General features: G+C 41.6%; 2 protein-coding genes across 2 annotated transcripts; one reads left to right on the forward strand and one right to left on the reverse strand.

Annotated features, from left to right (window-relative positions):
• The first annotated feature begins 1654 nt into the window (after positions 1-1654).
• Positions 1655-11189, forward strand: LOC131893467 (phospholipid-transporting ATPase IF-like). The gene is made up of 4 exons (XM_059243502.1): positions 1655-2037; positions 7542-7788; positions 7904-8782; positions 8994-11189. The coding sequence occupies exons 1-4, from the start codon at positions 1760-1762 to the stop codon at positions 11067-11069; spliced, it is 3480 nt and encodes a 1159-aa protein (XP_059099485.1). The 5' UTR covers positions 1655-1759; the 3' UTR covers positions 11070-11189.
• A 3088-nt stretch (positions 11190-14277) lies between these two features.
• On the reverse strand, positions 14278-17194 carry LOC131876917 (rho GTPase-activating protein gacJ-like). Its single transcript, XM_059222459.1, has 2 exons — positions 15870-17194; positions 14278-15186 (listed from the first exon to the last, which is right to left on the reverse strand). Exons 1-2 carry the CDS (start codon positions 16052-16054, stop codon positions 14382-14384), a joined length of 990 nt encoding a protein of 329 aa, XP_059078442.1. The 5' UTR covers positions 16055-17194; the 3' UTR covers positions 14278-14381.
• Between the last annotated feature and the right edge of the window lie 499 nt (positions 17195-17693).

Raw genomic sequence — 17693 nt, forward strand, 5'->3', positions numbered from 1 at the left:
CTATCTTTGGACGGACCAAGTTCATTAGGTCCTGGATCATCCACTCCAATCGTCAAAAACCCTCACCTCTCAGCAAAGCTAGGTATGATCTAATGGAGGCGAAGCAAGAACTGATGTGGAAGGTTGGGTTTGGGGGATGGGTTGGGTAGCTACATTTAGCCACAACTGCAATCTTATTGCAATATTCAAGTGAGCAAAATATGTTTGGGTCGTACTCGTATTTTGAAACTTGGCGCAATGGAATCTACGATGAGCACTCAAAACAGCTTTACTATACCAGTTTTTAATTATAATGTGGATTTATTGAATTAAAATTGCCAATTCAAATATAAAGTAAGCTTTAACAATTCTTTTGTTTGTTTGTTTCACAGTCTGATTAAAGATGTTTAATAAAGAAAGATCAGCATAGGTCAGCTGATTCACTTTCGGTCTGATTAGACGAATTTTCTCTCGGGTCCCTTTTTCTTATTGGTGTTTTTTTAGGGCTGCGGTAAATCTATATTTCTCCCTAATAAAAAAACCACCGTAAATGTCAGCGTTGGAAAGGTTCAAAGTATTCTTTTGTCAAGCGCTCATTATGGAAAATAGATAATAATCTTAATAAATCTTCATGAATCTTCACCATACCTCAACCAAAACAACTTCGAAAATAAACATTGAGTAAATTCAGGAACCCTGATAAGATACCCCAGCGTGACTTTAGTCTCCACATTCGACTTAGGGCTCTCTAGTAGAACAGTTCGAGCATGAAAAGCGACGTCTGATAGACACAGTCTTTCAGGTTATGTTCCGAAATTTTGCAATAATCACTTCTTACGTATCAGAAAGTGTGTTTATTTAAACTAGGAAAATTGATTTGTCAAATGTTTATTTTTCATAGTGTTATTAACGATGAATTTCATGTTTTCCCCCTTCGTTCAGAAAATAAAATATTTTCATCTTTATTGGAGGTAGTCCAATCCTACTACTATATCCTCGGTAACTACTTTAACATCTGACCCCAGCATTTGAAGCCAAATTTGATGCAAAATGCAACTTTTGAAGTGTTTAAACTTAAGTGTCTTTTCGATATATATTAATGAAATTTCAATTGAATATACAGCTTAGGGTACTAATACCATATATTGAATACATTTTTGCAAATGCTACCTTTTAATGTGTTTTAAATGGACTAATGTACGGTCAGAACTTATCTTAAAAATGTTGTATGGAAGTTCTTCTGTTTGTTCTGGCAACAATCAAAATCGTTCTTAGAAAGAATTCTTAGCATTTGAGCAAACTCTTAATTCGAAAACGGACGCTCTATCAATAAGCTCCCAAAGGTTGCCTTACAGTGTTGAATTTGGTGGTTTCATAAATGAACAATTTCTCCAACTTTGTTAACCCTCTTTTTTTGGTGATCGAGACCCTAAAAAGGAACAATCAATGTCGGCGTGAAACAAGTCGTAGAAATACACATAGTTAGATCACACGCTGCACCGGGAAATGCGTCATTGTCAAACTTGTCATAGTTCTTGAACTTTTATCATGTAAAATCGTATTAAGTTTGATGCGAAAATGTAATGTGAGCAATACAAATATCCTCAGAAATATTCACTCATGGCAAACGATGGAGTGATCCAGCCCATACCTTTGAAGTAGGATGATACCTAATGAATCAACGCCACAGAAGCCCACGTCATTACATTACTCAGAGTTAAACATTAGATCGGATGTTGGAATAATCTTATCTCGCTGTTGGAATCTGGCAAGGTAATCAATGATAAGGCCATGCGTTGATGTTGTGTTAGTCTGTGTAACACCCACCATAAAAAGAAGGCCATTGTTCTTCCGTTGGAAGAATCACTTCTATACCATGGGATTGTGGAAATCCTTGCGACGAGGATCAAGAAAGGGTCATATTCCATCCCGGCGATTTCTTGTCAATTATGACCACGTGTTGGGTGCTGAAATTGCTGAGGCCAAAAATATTCAGATCAAGTTCCAAAGAAATGGAATAAAAACAGCAAAGTATTCCATCTTTAATTTCTTGCCCAGGTATGACAATTTCGAATCCTTCTGCAATCAACTAATTTTGTTTAAAGGGCACTGGTTTTCATGGGTAGAATCTTGACTCTCAACAATGCAAAAGAGACGTTTAGTCACTGTTTGGGACTATATTTCATGGCTGTCTGTTCACGAGTGGCTGGGAAGTAAATATTCTACTTAGCCGCTAGTGAAGAGAAAGCAAATCTCGACAAATAAGATATTATTATTCTTTATTGCGACAGATTTGTCATTGGACTACTGGGTGGAAAGAAATTAAGGGCCGCTCTTTGTCGCTTTTGAAAATCCAACCCCCTAACTCAAAGAATGATTTGATCAGATTGAATCTCCAGTTTTCAATAAAAGGGATTATTGAAAAACCTAACACCATACCACGAATGATCCGATTTTACTCCAAAGGAGATTGGTAACCATCTGATGTTTGCCCACCTAAACTTTGAGTCTTGAAAATCCAGATTTCGGGCATTGGCCCGTCTGCTCTAAAAGGATTTATAGCATTTGCATGAGGGTCTCCACTTTCAAATGGTTTGAGGATGATCACTGAAAGGCTCACCAACGTTCCCATGTCTTTACCGGCCTTCAGGATGCCCTCAACCTTGGTTCTGACCTTCAGATAGCGCTCACTTGAATTTTCAGACATTGTTTTGTCGGCACTCTATCAGAGGGTTACCCATCGCCAACAGGATATCGATAGACCATCTGTAATATGTCACTAGGTACTTAACAGTTTCTCTTAATGAATGCTTGTGGTTTAATGTCAAAAAAAATCTTTGAGCAGGGAGAAATAATGCGAAAAACAGCCATGGAGGCCCTTAATTTCTTTACACCCTGTATCGGTAGATTGACAGGTTTACATGAAGACATTTGTTCCCTACTACGGTGTTTTCTCTCTGGAAGTTTTGGATTTTTTAGGCTAGTATTGGTTTCTTATTGTTCCAAGTCAAAATTATAATAAAGTTTGCCCTTAAATTACGATAAGACGGACGAATCGTACACAACAATAACTTATTATTTAATGGCCGTCACTCTCTATGCACAAGGTCTATTCATGTTTGGATTTCAAAAAGTTGAAATGGTTAATACTAGCCCTAGTCAAGGCCTTGTACTTCTTTGCCTTTTCATGCCCTCTAGTTTGAAATGAAGCTCAGGCAAACCCTTGCTTTTCTCTGCAAACTCCTTGGCATGAAAAGGCCGACTCCTCAAAGGCGTGCTTGAGAAATATCTGGGTTTTAAAAGCCTCATTTTATAAGCTTCAATTAAAGGAAGCAACTGCCATTAAATGGTAAGTTATTGTTTTGTACAATTTGTCCGTCTTATCATAAATTAAGGGCAAATTTATTGGTGGAACGAGCTAATGCCGCTGTTATCTAGCATTTTAAGCAAATCTACATGTAAGACAGTGAGGTCTTGATAAGCTACTAAAGTTCGAGAAAACATTTTATTCGACTCTGTCGTAAATGAATGCTTGCACTATCATTATTCAGTAAAGAAGCTAATAAACTCTCGGAACATGTCTCGTGTATTTTAAGAAACAAGTCGGGCTTCACCATTCAGGAAGAACCAAAGATCGCTTTTAATGATCGAGATCCTAACACCTCCCATGGTGGTAAACTATAATATTGTATATGTTTCTGCACCGACGAAGGTAAGGGACGACTGTAAAAAGTTACGGGTCAAGTTGGACAAATGGTTGATCATGCCTAGTGTAATGCAATGCACATGCACAACGTCGTGAAGCATACGCAAGAGTAGTAGCCTTCAGTGCGCTGGAAAACTCAATAGAGGGAACACAGATTCCAGAATAAGATGTCGTCGTTGAAAATTTTGAAGAATGTCACCAGGTTACTGTCAGCCCTCATCTGCTCTAACCTATTTGGATAATCCAACTTCTTGGACTCCACTACCAGCCTCGTCAACCCTCTCTGGACTGACGGACTCCAGGAGTTTGGAAGTATACTTCAGGGCTGGAGACCAAGTGGAGGAGGCATATTCAAGAAGAGGTCAAACATAGGTGATGAAGAGTGGTTTGAGGATGCTAAGGCCTCGGGTGGAAAAGAAACGTTTGATCATTCCCACCACAAAATTTGCACTACTGGCTGCTTTGGCACAATGAATTGAAAACGACAGCTTTCCATCAGTTTGGATTCACAGGTCTTTTACTACTTCCATCCAAGACACAAATAGGCATGGCCTTCTTGCTCTTGCCAAACCGCAGGACTTTGCTTTTGATGGCATTGAAGACCATTCCGTTGGAAAGATCCCGCTCATGAATTTGGTCAAGTCAACATCCCCCAACGAATCAGAATTGACAGATCTGGCTAGCCGCCCTTGAACATAGGGTTGATCAGGAATTTTGATCAAAAACTTGTCCAAGCCTGACTTAAAGGGGGTAATTGGATCAACACCTACATCCTCCCGATGAATATATGAGGGGAGCAAATTAAGCAATAAAGGAGCCCGAGAAAGAAGAGTGATGGACTTCTCTATTCTAACTAGCCTGGATTCTTAAGGGATTGAGAGTGCTGGCAAAATGAACCTTAAGCCCGATTAGAATTCACACCTAATTCACACATTCTAGGACCTCTATCAGACTACCAGGATCTAAAGCATTCCTAACACAAACTAATGTTGTACCATCAGCATAAGAAGAGACATTGACTTTACTACTTAGCTTCTGAAGTGGAGAAGTGAAGAAGATAAAAAAGGGGAGGACCTAACATGGAGGCCTGAGGAACATCCGACTTGACATTACATGTAGGTCACTGAGGGGTTCCTTGACCTTAACTGATTGCTTCTCACCACGAATGAAACTTCTGAACCAATTGAGAACCTTGCCTTGGATCCCAATCTCATGGAGCTTGTTAACTAAAAGACCATAATCGACCTTTTCAAAGGCCTTGGCAAAGTCGAGATAAATTACATCATCGACTGATTCATGGCTGCTGAAAACCCATCACAAATTTACTGATATTTTGCATATGCTCATTTTGACATCTAACGAGACGTAAGGCGAGTTTTTTAAACGCTTCTAACTCTGAGCAAGAACTCCTCCGTCAAGAAACTAAATCGTTATCCTATCTTAGAAGGTTTCATGTGACTTAGGTATTGCCCATATTTGAACGCAAAAAAAAAAACATTTATAGAAAGCTTGGATTTTGCATTTGTGCTTTCCTTGGGTAAATTTGTTGCCATGATAATACATGACTTCAATAAATGAGTCAAAATCAATTACCTTCTTTGATGATTTTTTCAAGTTTTTCCAAGTTCTAGTGATAACTGAATATTGCTTCGGAAAGGCCAACTGAACAGATTCCCAATGTTAGATTTGCTCAAACTTGGAAATGGTCAATAATCGATTAACTTTTCAATTTGAACTGGCCCTCAACGTCAATTTCACAGAAACGGCATTAAGAGGAAAAACAAATGTGGTTCAAGGGTGAAATGTTCTGGCCCAGATCATAATTCTGCCCCCAAAGCCAAAACTTCACAAAACTAATCAAAGACACAGGTCGCTAAAGATTTGTCATGTTCTTAAGGACACTGTTTTCAAACCTGGTTGATGGAGATAGCGCACGTTTAAGTCCAGAGATAGCATCACAATGCTAACTTTGTACAAGTCGATTGTTCAGCAACATCTTGAATATGCTTCACCCATTTGGGCTCCAATGAGTTCAGCAGGTTTGCAAAATGTCGAACAAGTCCAAAGATGTTTCACCAGGAACATCACAAGATTGAGAGAGCTCTCATATTGGGAGAGACTAAAAAAGTTGGTATCAGAGAAGATAGGAAAGGTATCCGATACTGTACGTCTTCAAAAGCATCCAAGAGCTTTGTCCCAACCCACGATTTAGGGTCAATTCTAGTGACCGTAGAGGCTTAACGTGCGTTTTGAGAGCATCTTCAAGTCCTCGAGAATCCAGGCTAGTTCGAACAATGAAGTCCACTTCTCTTCTTTCTCGGGCTCCTTCATTGTTCAATTTGGTTTCCTCTAATATTCGTAGGGAACACGTAGGCCTTATTAATCCGGTTGCATTTTTCAAGTCAGACTTGGACAAATTTTCAAATGGCATTCCAGATCAACCCTACATTCAAGGACTACCTCAGTCTACCAACTAAAATTCGCTGTTGGACCAAATATCATTTTTTTCCTTTCTTGGATTGTCCACCGATACAAGGGATGGAATCCCCAGTAATAAATTAAAGGACAAGAATGAATTGCCCATGGGATTGTGGGCAAAGTCAAGCACGGTAAAATATCTGATCCTGCAAAGAATTAGAATTGGCAGATCGAGATAGGCTTTGTACATAAGGCTGGCCTGGAATCGTGCTTAAAAACCCATCTAAGTCGGCTTTAAAAATGGCATTGGATCATCTAATAGGTAGAATTGTCTAAGGCTGGTGGATAAAAGACTATATAGGCTAGGAGCTCTATATAGGTAGAATAAACGATGATTTCATGGTTTTGACAAGTCTAGTTTCATTATGACTAGACTGTAGCTGGATTTTTCCACACAGTCGTCTGGTCTCCTCTCGTCTCACCCGTCTCATCACGGTGGTCAAAAAGCTTGATCAAGTTTTGAGAAAAATAGTTGAATTCATCTTGAAATAGTTGAAGTCCCATAGTCATTGAATCACGGGATTTAAATGGTCTGTATATCCATCCACATGTTTGAAAGGCCTTAGCCACCTTGATCTCAATGTGCTCATCGAATTTTCCGGTATCCTGAATAATCACCCCTAGATCTCTAACTGACCCAACTAACTAGATTGAAAGGTAATGAATAGACGAATTATAACCTTTCATTTTAATACTATTGTGGATTACATTCCCTGTAGCGATTAGAAAAGCCCATGAAAAGTTAAACAAAGGCCACTCATCTGCTTCAGCTTGCCGACCATGAAATCAGTCGTGGATGGTCAGGAATTCTTTTGTTGTTTTGTGATCGCTTCCACTTCAAAACTGTCCTCTAGAGCCATTTCTCTTCTCAGGGCACATTTTGACCTTGGAGATGGGAACCTATGGTCTTTGAAGTAGGTAAATGCTCAAATCGGTGATTTGCCAAATTTTTAGCTTCTTACATAGAAAATCAAACAGGGCGATATTTATTGAGCAAACCTTGGCTGACGTCGCAAGTTGATTTACGTTGTAAGTGGAGCACTTATCAACTTCATCAATTTGTTGGTGAAAATGCAGCTTGATGCATAAGAGTGACATTCATGATTTGCATTTTGTGAAGTCAATGCCTCCGTCTTGATAAAAATTCGAAGTTTGCAACAGCTTTCATCATCCCTTTTCATCGGTGCAACAACAAGAGCTTATTTTCCTTGCTGCAATGAGAAATGTTACTTTTTGCATTTTTTAAAGGAATTTAACCAAAACATGAAAAAAATGAACATTCTCAAATGATTTTGCTGTTCGAGTGGCTATTTACTGGTTCAGAGTCTCTCAAATACGAATGTAAAATTGAAGGAGATTCGTTGCTTTCGGCTTTCAGGAATTTATTTGAGCAGTTTCGTCGAATTGCAAATTTTTACTTCCTGATCGTGGGCGTGGTTCAGCTCGGGATCGACAGCCCCGTTTCACCCTTCACCTCCATTGCTCCTTTGGTCTTCGTGGTGGCTGTGACCATGCTGAAACAAGGCTATGAGGATTATCTCCGACATAAGGCAGATTCTGTGATCAACAACCGAAAAGTCACCAGAATCAAGGCTGGACAATTGGAAACGATCAAGTCCAAGGAGGTACGTATAACAGCACTCAACATTAGCAATCTTTGATTCCAACAATGGACCAGTTCAAGTTTGAATCCTTTCGTGTCTTAATTCGAATGGGTTTTTTCCTACACTCTGATTCCAGATTCAAGTTGGAGATCTATTAAGACTGGAAGACAATGAGGATTTCCCATGCGATCTCGTCCTCCTTTCGTCGAGCAATGCTCAAGGCAAATGCTACGTGATGACGGCCAATTTGGATGGGGAAACGAATCTAAAGACCAAAAAGCCAGCACACATTACCAACCAACTTTTTGTCAACGAAAGATTAAACGATCAAAGTCTTCTCATTGACTGCGACCATCCCTGTGTTCAATTGGAATCCTTCCATGGAAACCTCTACGTTCATGAGCAGAAACGTGGATCTTCGTCAGAAAGCACCGTGGAAACGCTTTCCATGGGGTCAACAATCCCAGATCAGTTTGACGGAAATACAATTCCCATCCCGCTCAAACCTATCGAGAGCTCATGTGTTCTAACCTTCGAGAACCTGTTATTGCGTGGTTCCACATTGAAAAACACAGATTCAATTGTGGGCGTTGCCACCTTCACGGGTGAGGACACAAAGATGTCACTCAATGGCAAAATGACCAGCAACAAGTTCTCAACGGTGGAAAAGAAGATGAATCGATACCTGATCTTCTTTTTATTGCTTCTCGTGGGAGAAGTGGTGTTGGCGGTAGTTCTCAAGTACACCGTGGCCATGGATAATCCCAATGTTGAGGTGGTTCCATGGTACTTGGGAGGTCATCCGATCCATACTAGCGTCAAACAACTGGCCCAAGACATCTTGTCCTTTTTGGTCCTTTTCAACTACATCATTCCTATTTCATTGTATGTTACCATGGAGATGCAACGATTCTTCGGCAGTCTCTTTTTCGTTTGGGACCTGAACTTCTATGATGAAGACCAACAACAGGGAGCCATTTGTAATTCGTCAGATTTAAATGAGGACCTCGGACAGGTGAGGAAACACGTGCCCAGGCTTGTCCTTGTTCTGAATTGGCTCAGTTCTGTCTGTCCGTCAGTGGTTCCTTTTCCTTGGTTAAAATAGACATTAAAACCCTCAAGTTGGAGTTGTTTTTTGCTGTCCTGTAAGTCGTTGCAAATTGTTTTCTCTCAAATGGGTTTGATGACAATTTCAACGGAAATTGATGTTGTGTTTTTTTTTCCAGGTGGACATTCTGTTCTCGGATAAGACCGGAACTTTGACGGAGAACATCATGACCTTCCATTCATGCTCCATTGGCGGAATCGTGAGACAGTTCAAATCCCGCCTTCATTGGGATGTGACGGGCAATTCTCAGACGCGGACCTTTTTTGAAGCCCTCTCGTTGTGTCATACCGTGGAAATCACGCATCACCATGGAATTTACTCTTACAACGCCTCAAGCCCCGACGAGAAAGCCTTAGTGGAGGCTTGCAAGGAGCTCGGCATCACTTTTACGGAGGAGGCTTTCGACGCAACAACCAACGAGACCATTTTGAACATGATGTGGTCGAGCCACGAGAGTGATGAAATAAGAAAGTACAAACGTCTGCATGTGCTCGAGTTTGATTCAGACCGAAAGCGCATGTCTGTTATTGTGAGAAAACCTGAGGGCACGATTTGGGTCCTGTGTAAAGGAGCTGATTCGTCACTGCTCTCCATTTGTACATCCGGGCCGTTCGAAGAGACTGCTGAGCAAGTCAACGACTTTGCCATGGAAGGCCTCAGGACACTTTTAGTTGGGGTGCGTGAATTGTCGGAACAAGATCTGGAGGCATTTGCCACAGCCCTCCGATCATCGCAAAAGGCAGTGAAAGACTTGGAGCAGCTAAAATCGGAGGCCTTCAACCTGGTTGAATCGGACCTAACTCTATTGGGAGCGGTTGCTATTGAAGATCAACTTCAACCTGACGTGAAAACCACGCTGACAGCCCTGCGGAAAGCGGGCATTCGCATTTGGGTCCTCACCGGCGACAAGAAAGAGACAGCGGTCAACATTTCCTATTCCAGCGGGCATTTTTTCCCCAATTGTGAAATCATAGACGTGAGTGGACAAGACGAGGCCACTCTAGCCAACGCCCTCGAAGCCGGTATGACCAAGCGCAAGGCCGATTTGTCTGGATCCTTCTGTCTGTTAGTGGACGGAGCCACCCTCCACCACATCTTACCCGACATGACTTTCGTGGCTCAATTCCGCGACCTGGCCAAATTGTGCACGGCTGTCTTGTGTTGCCGAATGTCGCCCTTGCAAAAGGCCGATGTGGTCAAAATGATGAAGCAAGACGACAGCTGTCCCGTGACTGCGGCTGTCGGTGATGGAGCGAATGACGTATCCATGTTGCAAGAAGCCCATGTGGGGCTGGGGATCACGGGTCGTGAGGGGCGGGCCGCGACTCGAGCTTCGGATTTTGCGCTCACAAGATTTCGACATCTGGAGCGCGTGTTCTTGGTACACGGTTATTGGTACTACCACCGCGTTTGTATCTTGGTGCAATACTCGTTCTACAAGAATGTGGTGGCCTTTACCCCACAACTCTTCATGGCCTTCTTTAATAGCTACTCTACCGAGAGCCTCTATGACAGTCTTAGCTTAACAGTGTACAACATCATCTATACAAGTGTTCCCATTTTTGTGTTCAGCCTTTTAGAGCAACATAAGAGCGAATTGGATTTACTTCAACACCCAGATACTTATCACGCTTTTAGTGGAAATCGTTTGCTCCGGCTTGATCAGGGTGCTAAATGGTTCGGGGAATCTCTTTTACAATCTATTGTGTGTTTCTTTTTCATCTACGGAGTCTGGACTGTTGGTCTGGAAGATGGACACTATCACGGGTTAGGGCGAGCGAGTTTTGGGCAAACCGTCTATCAGACATCGGTGTTCCTCGTGTCTCTTCGAATGCTCATGGAGAGCAAGTTCTGGAATGGCTACTTCATTGGCACATTACTACTTTCAGTTCTGGTCTATTTTCTGGTGACCGTCATGACGCAACTAATGGTTTACCCTTCGTTTATTTCGGGTCTGTTTTTAGATCAACCGATCACCAACCCTCCCAGTGCGATGCCCCTGAATTGGGATTACTACAAAGTGATTGTCCATATTGGATCCGCTCTCAATGTTTGGCTCACCTTACTCATCCTCTGTGCGATCACTCTTGTTCCAATTTTGGTCAAGGGAGCCTTTGGAAAAAGGGAGTTTTTCAGAAATCTTGATTTGGGGACAAGAACAGCCTTTGATAACAAAGGATTTGAAATGTCTTGAAACACCAAATGACAGTATTGAAAGCTATCTGATTTATTTCGTTTTAGACAAAGGCACGCACACTTTTATAGGTGCTGCCTTCCTACTAATATATCTACAAAATCGAGTCAGTGAATCACACATTTGGTGCTTTTCTTTTTAACTGGGAAGGGGTCAAAATTATTATAGATATTTCATCGAACATTTTATTTTATGAACTGGAATATCACCGAAAGTTTGTTTTCAATCTTGGTAATCATACCAAAACCAAAAATACTGTCAAAAGTAACAATTTGAAGATCATTCTATTTCATTTCTGTTCGAGGATGCCGTGATTTTCTCTTACATTTCGGCCTTTCTACTTCTCACGAAAGGATTTGAGGAATGCAAAAAAATGGTATGAACTAGCCTGGACCCCTGGCATGAGGGTGCTCTCAAAAGGCACATTAAGCCTCCACGGTCATTACGATTGACCCTAAAATCTAGTTTGGGACAAAGCTCATGGATGCTTTCGAATACGCACAATATCAGATACCTTCTCTAAACACTATACAGTGCCAACTTCGTTAACACCTTCCAATAAGAGTGCTCTTCCATTCCCTTGATGTTCCGAATGGAAAACATCTTTGGACTTGTTCGAATTTTTACAAACGTGCTGAACTCATTGGAGCCCAAATAAGCAAAGCATATTCAAGATGTGGCGGAACAATCGACTTGTACAGGATTTGCCGGACTCGTACGAGTCCTTTGATTTTTTTGCCGGACTCGCCGAGTTAGAGTCTTTTGCTAGAGTTAGGTCAAGGATACCTTTAACAGGAGGATTGGACATGGCAATTGGCGAAGTTAGGCCACTGTGTGAAAACAACATTTCAGCTCCTCAAAAATTGCAAGTGACATTATGAAATAGCGATTTAAAAGAAAAAAGTCGTGTTTTTATGACAAAATGTTGAGTTATCTTACTTTAAATGAAAATATCGAAAGTTTTTGGTTTATGTAGTAAAAAGTCTAGAGTTTTAAGATTAGGCACTTATGAATAAAATAAAATGTGTGCAGTTTGACCTCAAATGGCAGTGCCTTATTGCGTGTTTCCATTTATACCTCCAGCAAAGAGCTGTGACAAAAAGAAAAATCGGCCTAGCTCCGCTGATGTCCACTCCTCTAGTTAAAGGTCTCTCTGGTTAGGTCAAGCAAAAAGACTCGTCTTGTGAAAAAGGAAAAATGAATATTTTTATTTTGTCCACTCGAGTCTTTTAGCCTATTTTGGAGAAATTGGACAGACTCGAGTCAAGACTCGCCCCAGGTGTTAACTCTTTTTGGTCTACTCATTACAGTTGTAAGAAGAATTTGGAATAGAAAGTGTTACATTTCCTGACATGTCCAGCCGTCTAAGAAGCAGTGTGAACAAAGCAAGAAGCATATCGCCACGTGTTGTGGGTTCAAACTAGTTACAATATCTTAGTTCAAACCCTAGTGTGTGTCGGAAGGTAATCTTTTAAGTAGGCGAGACGTGGCATGGTGGTTAGCGCAGCTTCCTTGCATGATTGAGGTCCTTGTTTCCATTCTCTTCCCTGTCCTTCACAAATTTAAGGAGACCGGGGATTGAACCCAACACACATAAGGAAAAGATTCTTGCCTGGTTCGCAGTCCCTAGTGTGTGTCGGAAGGTAATCTTTTAAGTAGGTGAGACGTGGCATGGTGGTTAGCGCAGCTTCCTTGCATGATTGAGGTCCTTGGTTCCATTCTCTTCCCTGTCCTTCACAAATTTAAGGAGACCGGGGATTGAACCCAACACACATAAGGAAAAGATTCTTGCCTGGTTCGCAGTGCCTCTTAGGCTGCTTGGCTACACTAGCTCCTTTTGCTGATCTGTCTTTACAACTTGGGGGAAATTTGTTTTAAAAACATTATGTCTTAACATCTACATTATGTCTTAACATCTACTGTATAGATATAGATATAAGTTATACTGCGTAAATGTCAGATTTTTGTTAAAGGAGTTAATTCATTTTGTTTCAAGTTAATAGCTTTATAATGACGGATTTGTTTCATTAAACAAAAATATTGGCTGGTAGACTGAATTTTTGTTTATCTAAAAAAAAATGGAAATTTTTCGAAAACTAATTTCCTTAAAATTAGAGTCATTTTGGAAAAAAGACTTTGAAACAATATTGTCCATCTAGATTTATATATTGTAAGACAGTCTAGTGATTGCTTCCTTTTTCCCCTGGAGCATATGAATAGCAAATTTGATATGTTATTTTTTATTTCTTTCTGGTATGTTTTCTGGCATGCTTTGGTTGGCTGTACTTACATAGTATTGCTATACAATATCAAGAAAAGTCAAACCAAAGTAATAATAATCACTGCTTCTATTCCGGTGCTTTGATCATTTTGGCGTTACCTACCCCCCTTAGGAAATTCAGTGACATGTGTTGATGCGTAATAGTATTGCATCGTTCTGTACTAGGACCAAACAATATTCAATGGCCGGGGGTGTTTTCCAAGACAGGAAAAATATGCATTGCGTTTACTTCCCTTGCCTGCCTAACAATTTGATAGCACTCCACATGCACACGAATCTACCACAAATACGCGGACCGAACAATTAGAGCATGTACCATGGCCCTGCATATTTGTTCGGCCCAATTTATGTTTGTTGAAAAGTTAAAGGTTTGGCATTTCTTAGATTGTATATAATCAAGGGCCTCTTTAAAAAAACACCAAGTCTCATCAATGTTGTTGGCAGCATAAAGTGATACATTTCAATAACAGCTAGGGTTTTTTATACCATTTAAGATTTTTGTTGCGCGTCTAAGTACCTGTTTTTATATTTTATATAAATTTCATCGAATATTTTCCCCGTCAATTCCATTCAAACAATCAGTTAGGCACGCAAAAGAAACAAGATATGATTTGAAGGAGCCAATCTTGCTCCAAAGTAGAAATAAAGAAAGGAATCCCTGAAGTGTTCTTTATGTCCACTTTTTAGTCCCGTATACTTTGAGCTCGAGATCGACATTTAACCCCTTATTGGCAGATAGGAATTTCAAGTGTTTTCCTTCAAATGGCGCGGTCAAATCCAAACGGTAAACTGTTGAGAACAAAAGAACCTCGTTCCAAATGCATATTCTAATGAGGTGTTTTTTGTACTTGGCATGATAGAATTCCCATGTATGAAGTCATGAGAGAAGACGAATCTTTCCTAAACTAATCCACTAACTAGTACAAATTGAGAACAAAAAAACATCAGAATGTATGTTGCAGAGTAAATACATAGTTAAAGAGCTAAAGGTCACAATGCATAGTCAAAGCCAAACAATAAGAGTAATAGTATCACGAGGAAGATTGCGGGTAAGGTCTGTCCACTTGGATAAGCGAACCTTCAGGGTTGGGAGGAATGATCGTTCTCTTGCCCGTGAATTCCTGAATGAGGTAATCGAAATTCACAGACACTTGTGGAGTTTCTAGCGGATTAATTGGCCTATTCAAGGGTGACGGAGGCAAGATTTGAGGCAAGTTTATCTGCTTCTGCCCCTCAAGAGCATCACTCTCGCCCTCAGGCTCTTCCCGACTTTCGGGCTCTTCATCACTCTTGAGCACTTGTCGGCTTCGCTTGGTACTTCGAATTTGGGGCTGTGGCCCTCCTTGACCATCCTCTCTGGAGGAGAAATTTACCAAAGACTGTCGGCCTTTGATTGGAACACGAGCCAAAGGTCGTCTCGCTCGTGGCCGAGTCGTGATGGGCTGTTCTAATTGCAGACCTCTAACCTGCGAGGGGTTTCTCCTGGGAGCGAATGGGGACAAAACTTGTTTTCGTCGCATGTGCTTTCGAGTTGTCGTGGTCGTGGTCGTGGTTGTCGTTGTCGTTGTGGTTGATGTTGTTGTGGAAGCAGTGGTGGTAGACGAAGCACTTTGCGGAGCTTGAGTTCCGGGGATGTTCACCACCCCAAATGGGAGATCGCCAATAGGTTGGAAGCCCATCATGTCAGCACCATATTCGATGACTTTTAGCTCACCCGAATCGATGTCGACGTAACCGTATTTGCCCTGCACCAATCCATCAGGGAATCTGGTCTCCAATTTGAATGATCCGTCAGCTGCTTCGTAACCATAGGTGTACGAACCATCTTCATGTTGACTGGAAATGTCAAATGAGAGTGTGAGAATGGAGAATGTGAACGAGATCGGCTGTGCAATCATGTACTTGGTTCAAACCTGGAAGTTCAGTCCTACTCCTTCGACTACACACATACTATGGACTACTATAATCTACGTTCGTCAAACGGCTTCGATCCATTGGTCTAACTCTGATTTTTAGAGGGTGCATCGTGCTTTGGAATGGATCCAATGTGTTCTGGCGAAGAAGACGGGGAGAGGAGTGGAGATGATATTAAGTACAAGACAGATAATGTAACACATTGGAATGGTTGGGCCTGAAAACACCATTCCCTCAAAGATTGATTGTAAATGTGAGCTGGTTGGTTTGGGAATCTTGAAAGGACTTCAACATATCAAAGATGCTTTTATACCAAACAGATAAAAGGAGTACTGGTGCACCTTACTTGGACTTGGAAACATTCTTATCTGGTAAGGAAAGTTTCTTCTAAACGTGGTTGTTCTCCAAGGTGGGGTTTGTTCCCACATGTTTGAGACTTACTCCCCTGACCGAAAACTAATCTCGTTGTCCGAGATTGCCTGAATTTAAATGTGCAACAAGGGTGATCAAACTGAAACCCAGACAGACTATTCATTCCTCACTTGGCCCTCCTACGACGAACGCCGGAACGATAATTCGTGGTCCAGCTTGGGTTTTAGACTTACTCGTTGATTTGCCGGAGGATCTTCACCTGTGGACTTTGACTGGGCTGGCTCAGGGCAGCCAGGAAGCCTTTGGTGATCACTGGGATTTGACATCTCACAGAAGAAAGCAACAAAAGTTGGATAGCTATGCAAAGCACGAACGACACGGATGTGATTGACGAGACAACACCCCGTGGAGCCATCATTCTCCTCGTATTTCTCTCGTGATCACGACGATGATGATAATGATGCTGGTTTGCGAGCAACAGGCATGAATGGCTTCACCCTCTCAAAGCACTATTGTTACTGTTGTTGGATCATTCGCCGAAGCAACACCAAACTTGGATGGATGTCCATGCCCTTGTTGGTCGACGAGCATCTCACCAGCCCAACACCGTCGTCTTGGACGTCGACGCGTGGTCCCCACCCTCATCATCCATCCTCCCATCCATCCAACCAAGCAACTAACTATCCAACCTACCATCTAACCAGATCCTTCTTCGCCTCCTCTCTGTTCTTCTCGTTCTTCCTTCATTTCTTGGTTCCTATACTTCAATTAACTCGCTCACTTCCCACTTGTACGCGAGCAACGACAACAACAACAACAACAACAACGTGGCGGTTGGTTGAAGTGGTGGTGAAGGCGGGTCAGGAGGAGACGGGGAGGGATCGACGACCAACAAACTGCATATCTATCTATAGTGGCGCAAGTAGAGCTGGATGCAATGGTACCAACTCCACCCCAAAACCCATGATGTTGCTTCACAGATACGCACACTGATACGCACGGTCGTACGACACGGCAGGCCTTCCGAAGGCACTAAAAGAGCATTGATGAGCTATCGCGTAACAACCGTCTGGCCGACAAGGTGCTCCTAACCCTGCATGGGTGAACAATACATAGAAGGAGACCAGGTCCCTTAGTTGATACGACGAGGAACTATTGGTAAAAAATCAATGAATCGGTTGTCTCTTTTCGATTGGCCTCACTATTGAAATTTCTAATCTATTTCTTCTACAGCTAATATAATTAAAATTGTCTGGGTAAAGGGTAAGGGTGAGAGTGGTGAGAAGGGCAAAAAACATCATGGTGTCAAACTTTCACTTCGATACTTAAACAAAAGCATTCAGAAGTTCGGCTTCGAATCAAAGTTCAAGGTTTTCACAGATTTGAAAAGTTTCTTGCGACCTAACTTTGGTCATTTCTAGGCCTTGAATTTCCATTTTTTTTAAATTGGAGGGGATCATGGTCGGAGGATAGATCCTCGCCCGGGGAAGCGAGCCCAGACAACATATCGTCTAATGTTTCCCATGGGAGTGTCTGCCTATCAAATTGATTCGCCATCTATGCCTCTGATTGGCGTCTAATAGTTTCCTCGGGAGACAGGTCTGGGAATATTATCGAACTGAGGACCTCTTACTTTGCGAAACTGCGTTAGCTACTAAGCCACGTCTCCCCCTTAAAAGAATAACTTTCAGCACTGGGATTTGAACCCATGATCCCTGGGGGGGGGAGAGACTCTTCTTGGCTTATACATGTAGCCTCTCTTGGACTGTTCGACCAACAATTTACATCCGATGCATATTATCTTTTACAACAGTTACCCATGGAACCAAAAGTAACTATAATGCTTTTTAAAACACCTTAGTCATCTACAAGTAGGTTTCAGTGAACCCTTACATAGACAATCAGCAAATGGGGCTAGCTCAGAATTTAAAAGAATCATATACCCAGAATGAAATTTTTGGACTTTAGGGCGACTTTTCCAACCTTTGTACATGATCTCATTTAACCTTCTTTGACATATCGACATCATCTTTTTAATGCTTGCGTTTTGGTCCTTT

Source organism: Tigriopus californicus, chromosome 2, assembly GCF_007210705.1.
Source record: "Tigriopus californicus strain San Diego chromosome 2, Tcal_SD_v2.1, whole genome shotgun sequence".
NCBI classification, from domain to species: Eukaryota; Metazoa; Arthropoda; class Copepoda; order Harpacticoida; family Harpacticidae; genus Tigriopus; species Tigriopus californicus.

Excerpts from the sequence above, each read along its gene's own strand:
- LOC131893467 (XM_059243502.1), top strand. The coding sequence starts at position 1,760 with ATGATAAGGCCATGCGTTGATGTTGTGTTAGTCTGTGTAACACCCACC. Across the intron at positions 7,789-7,903 it reads AAACGATCAAGTCCAAGGAG|ATTCAAGTTGGAGATCTATT; the intron begins GTACGTATAACA and ends CTCTGATTCCAG. Across the intron at positions 8,783-8,993 it reads TAAATGAGGACCTCGGACAG|GTGGACATTCTGTTCTCGGA; the intron begins GTGAGGAAACAC and ends TTTTTTTTCCAG.
- LOC131876917 (XM_059222459.1), bottom strand. The coding sequence starts at position 16,054 with ATGATGGCTCCACGGGGTGTTGTCTCGTCAATCACATCCGTGTCGTTC. Across the intron at positions 15,187-15,869 it reads ATCCTCCGGCAAATCAACGA|TCAACATGAAGATGGTTCGT; the intron begins GTAAGTCTAAAA and ends TGACATTTCCAG.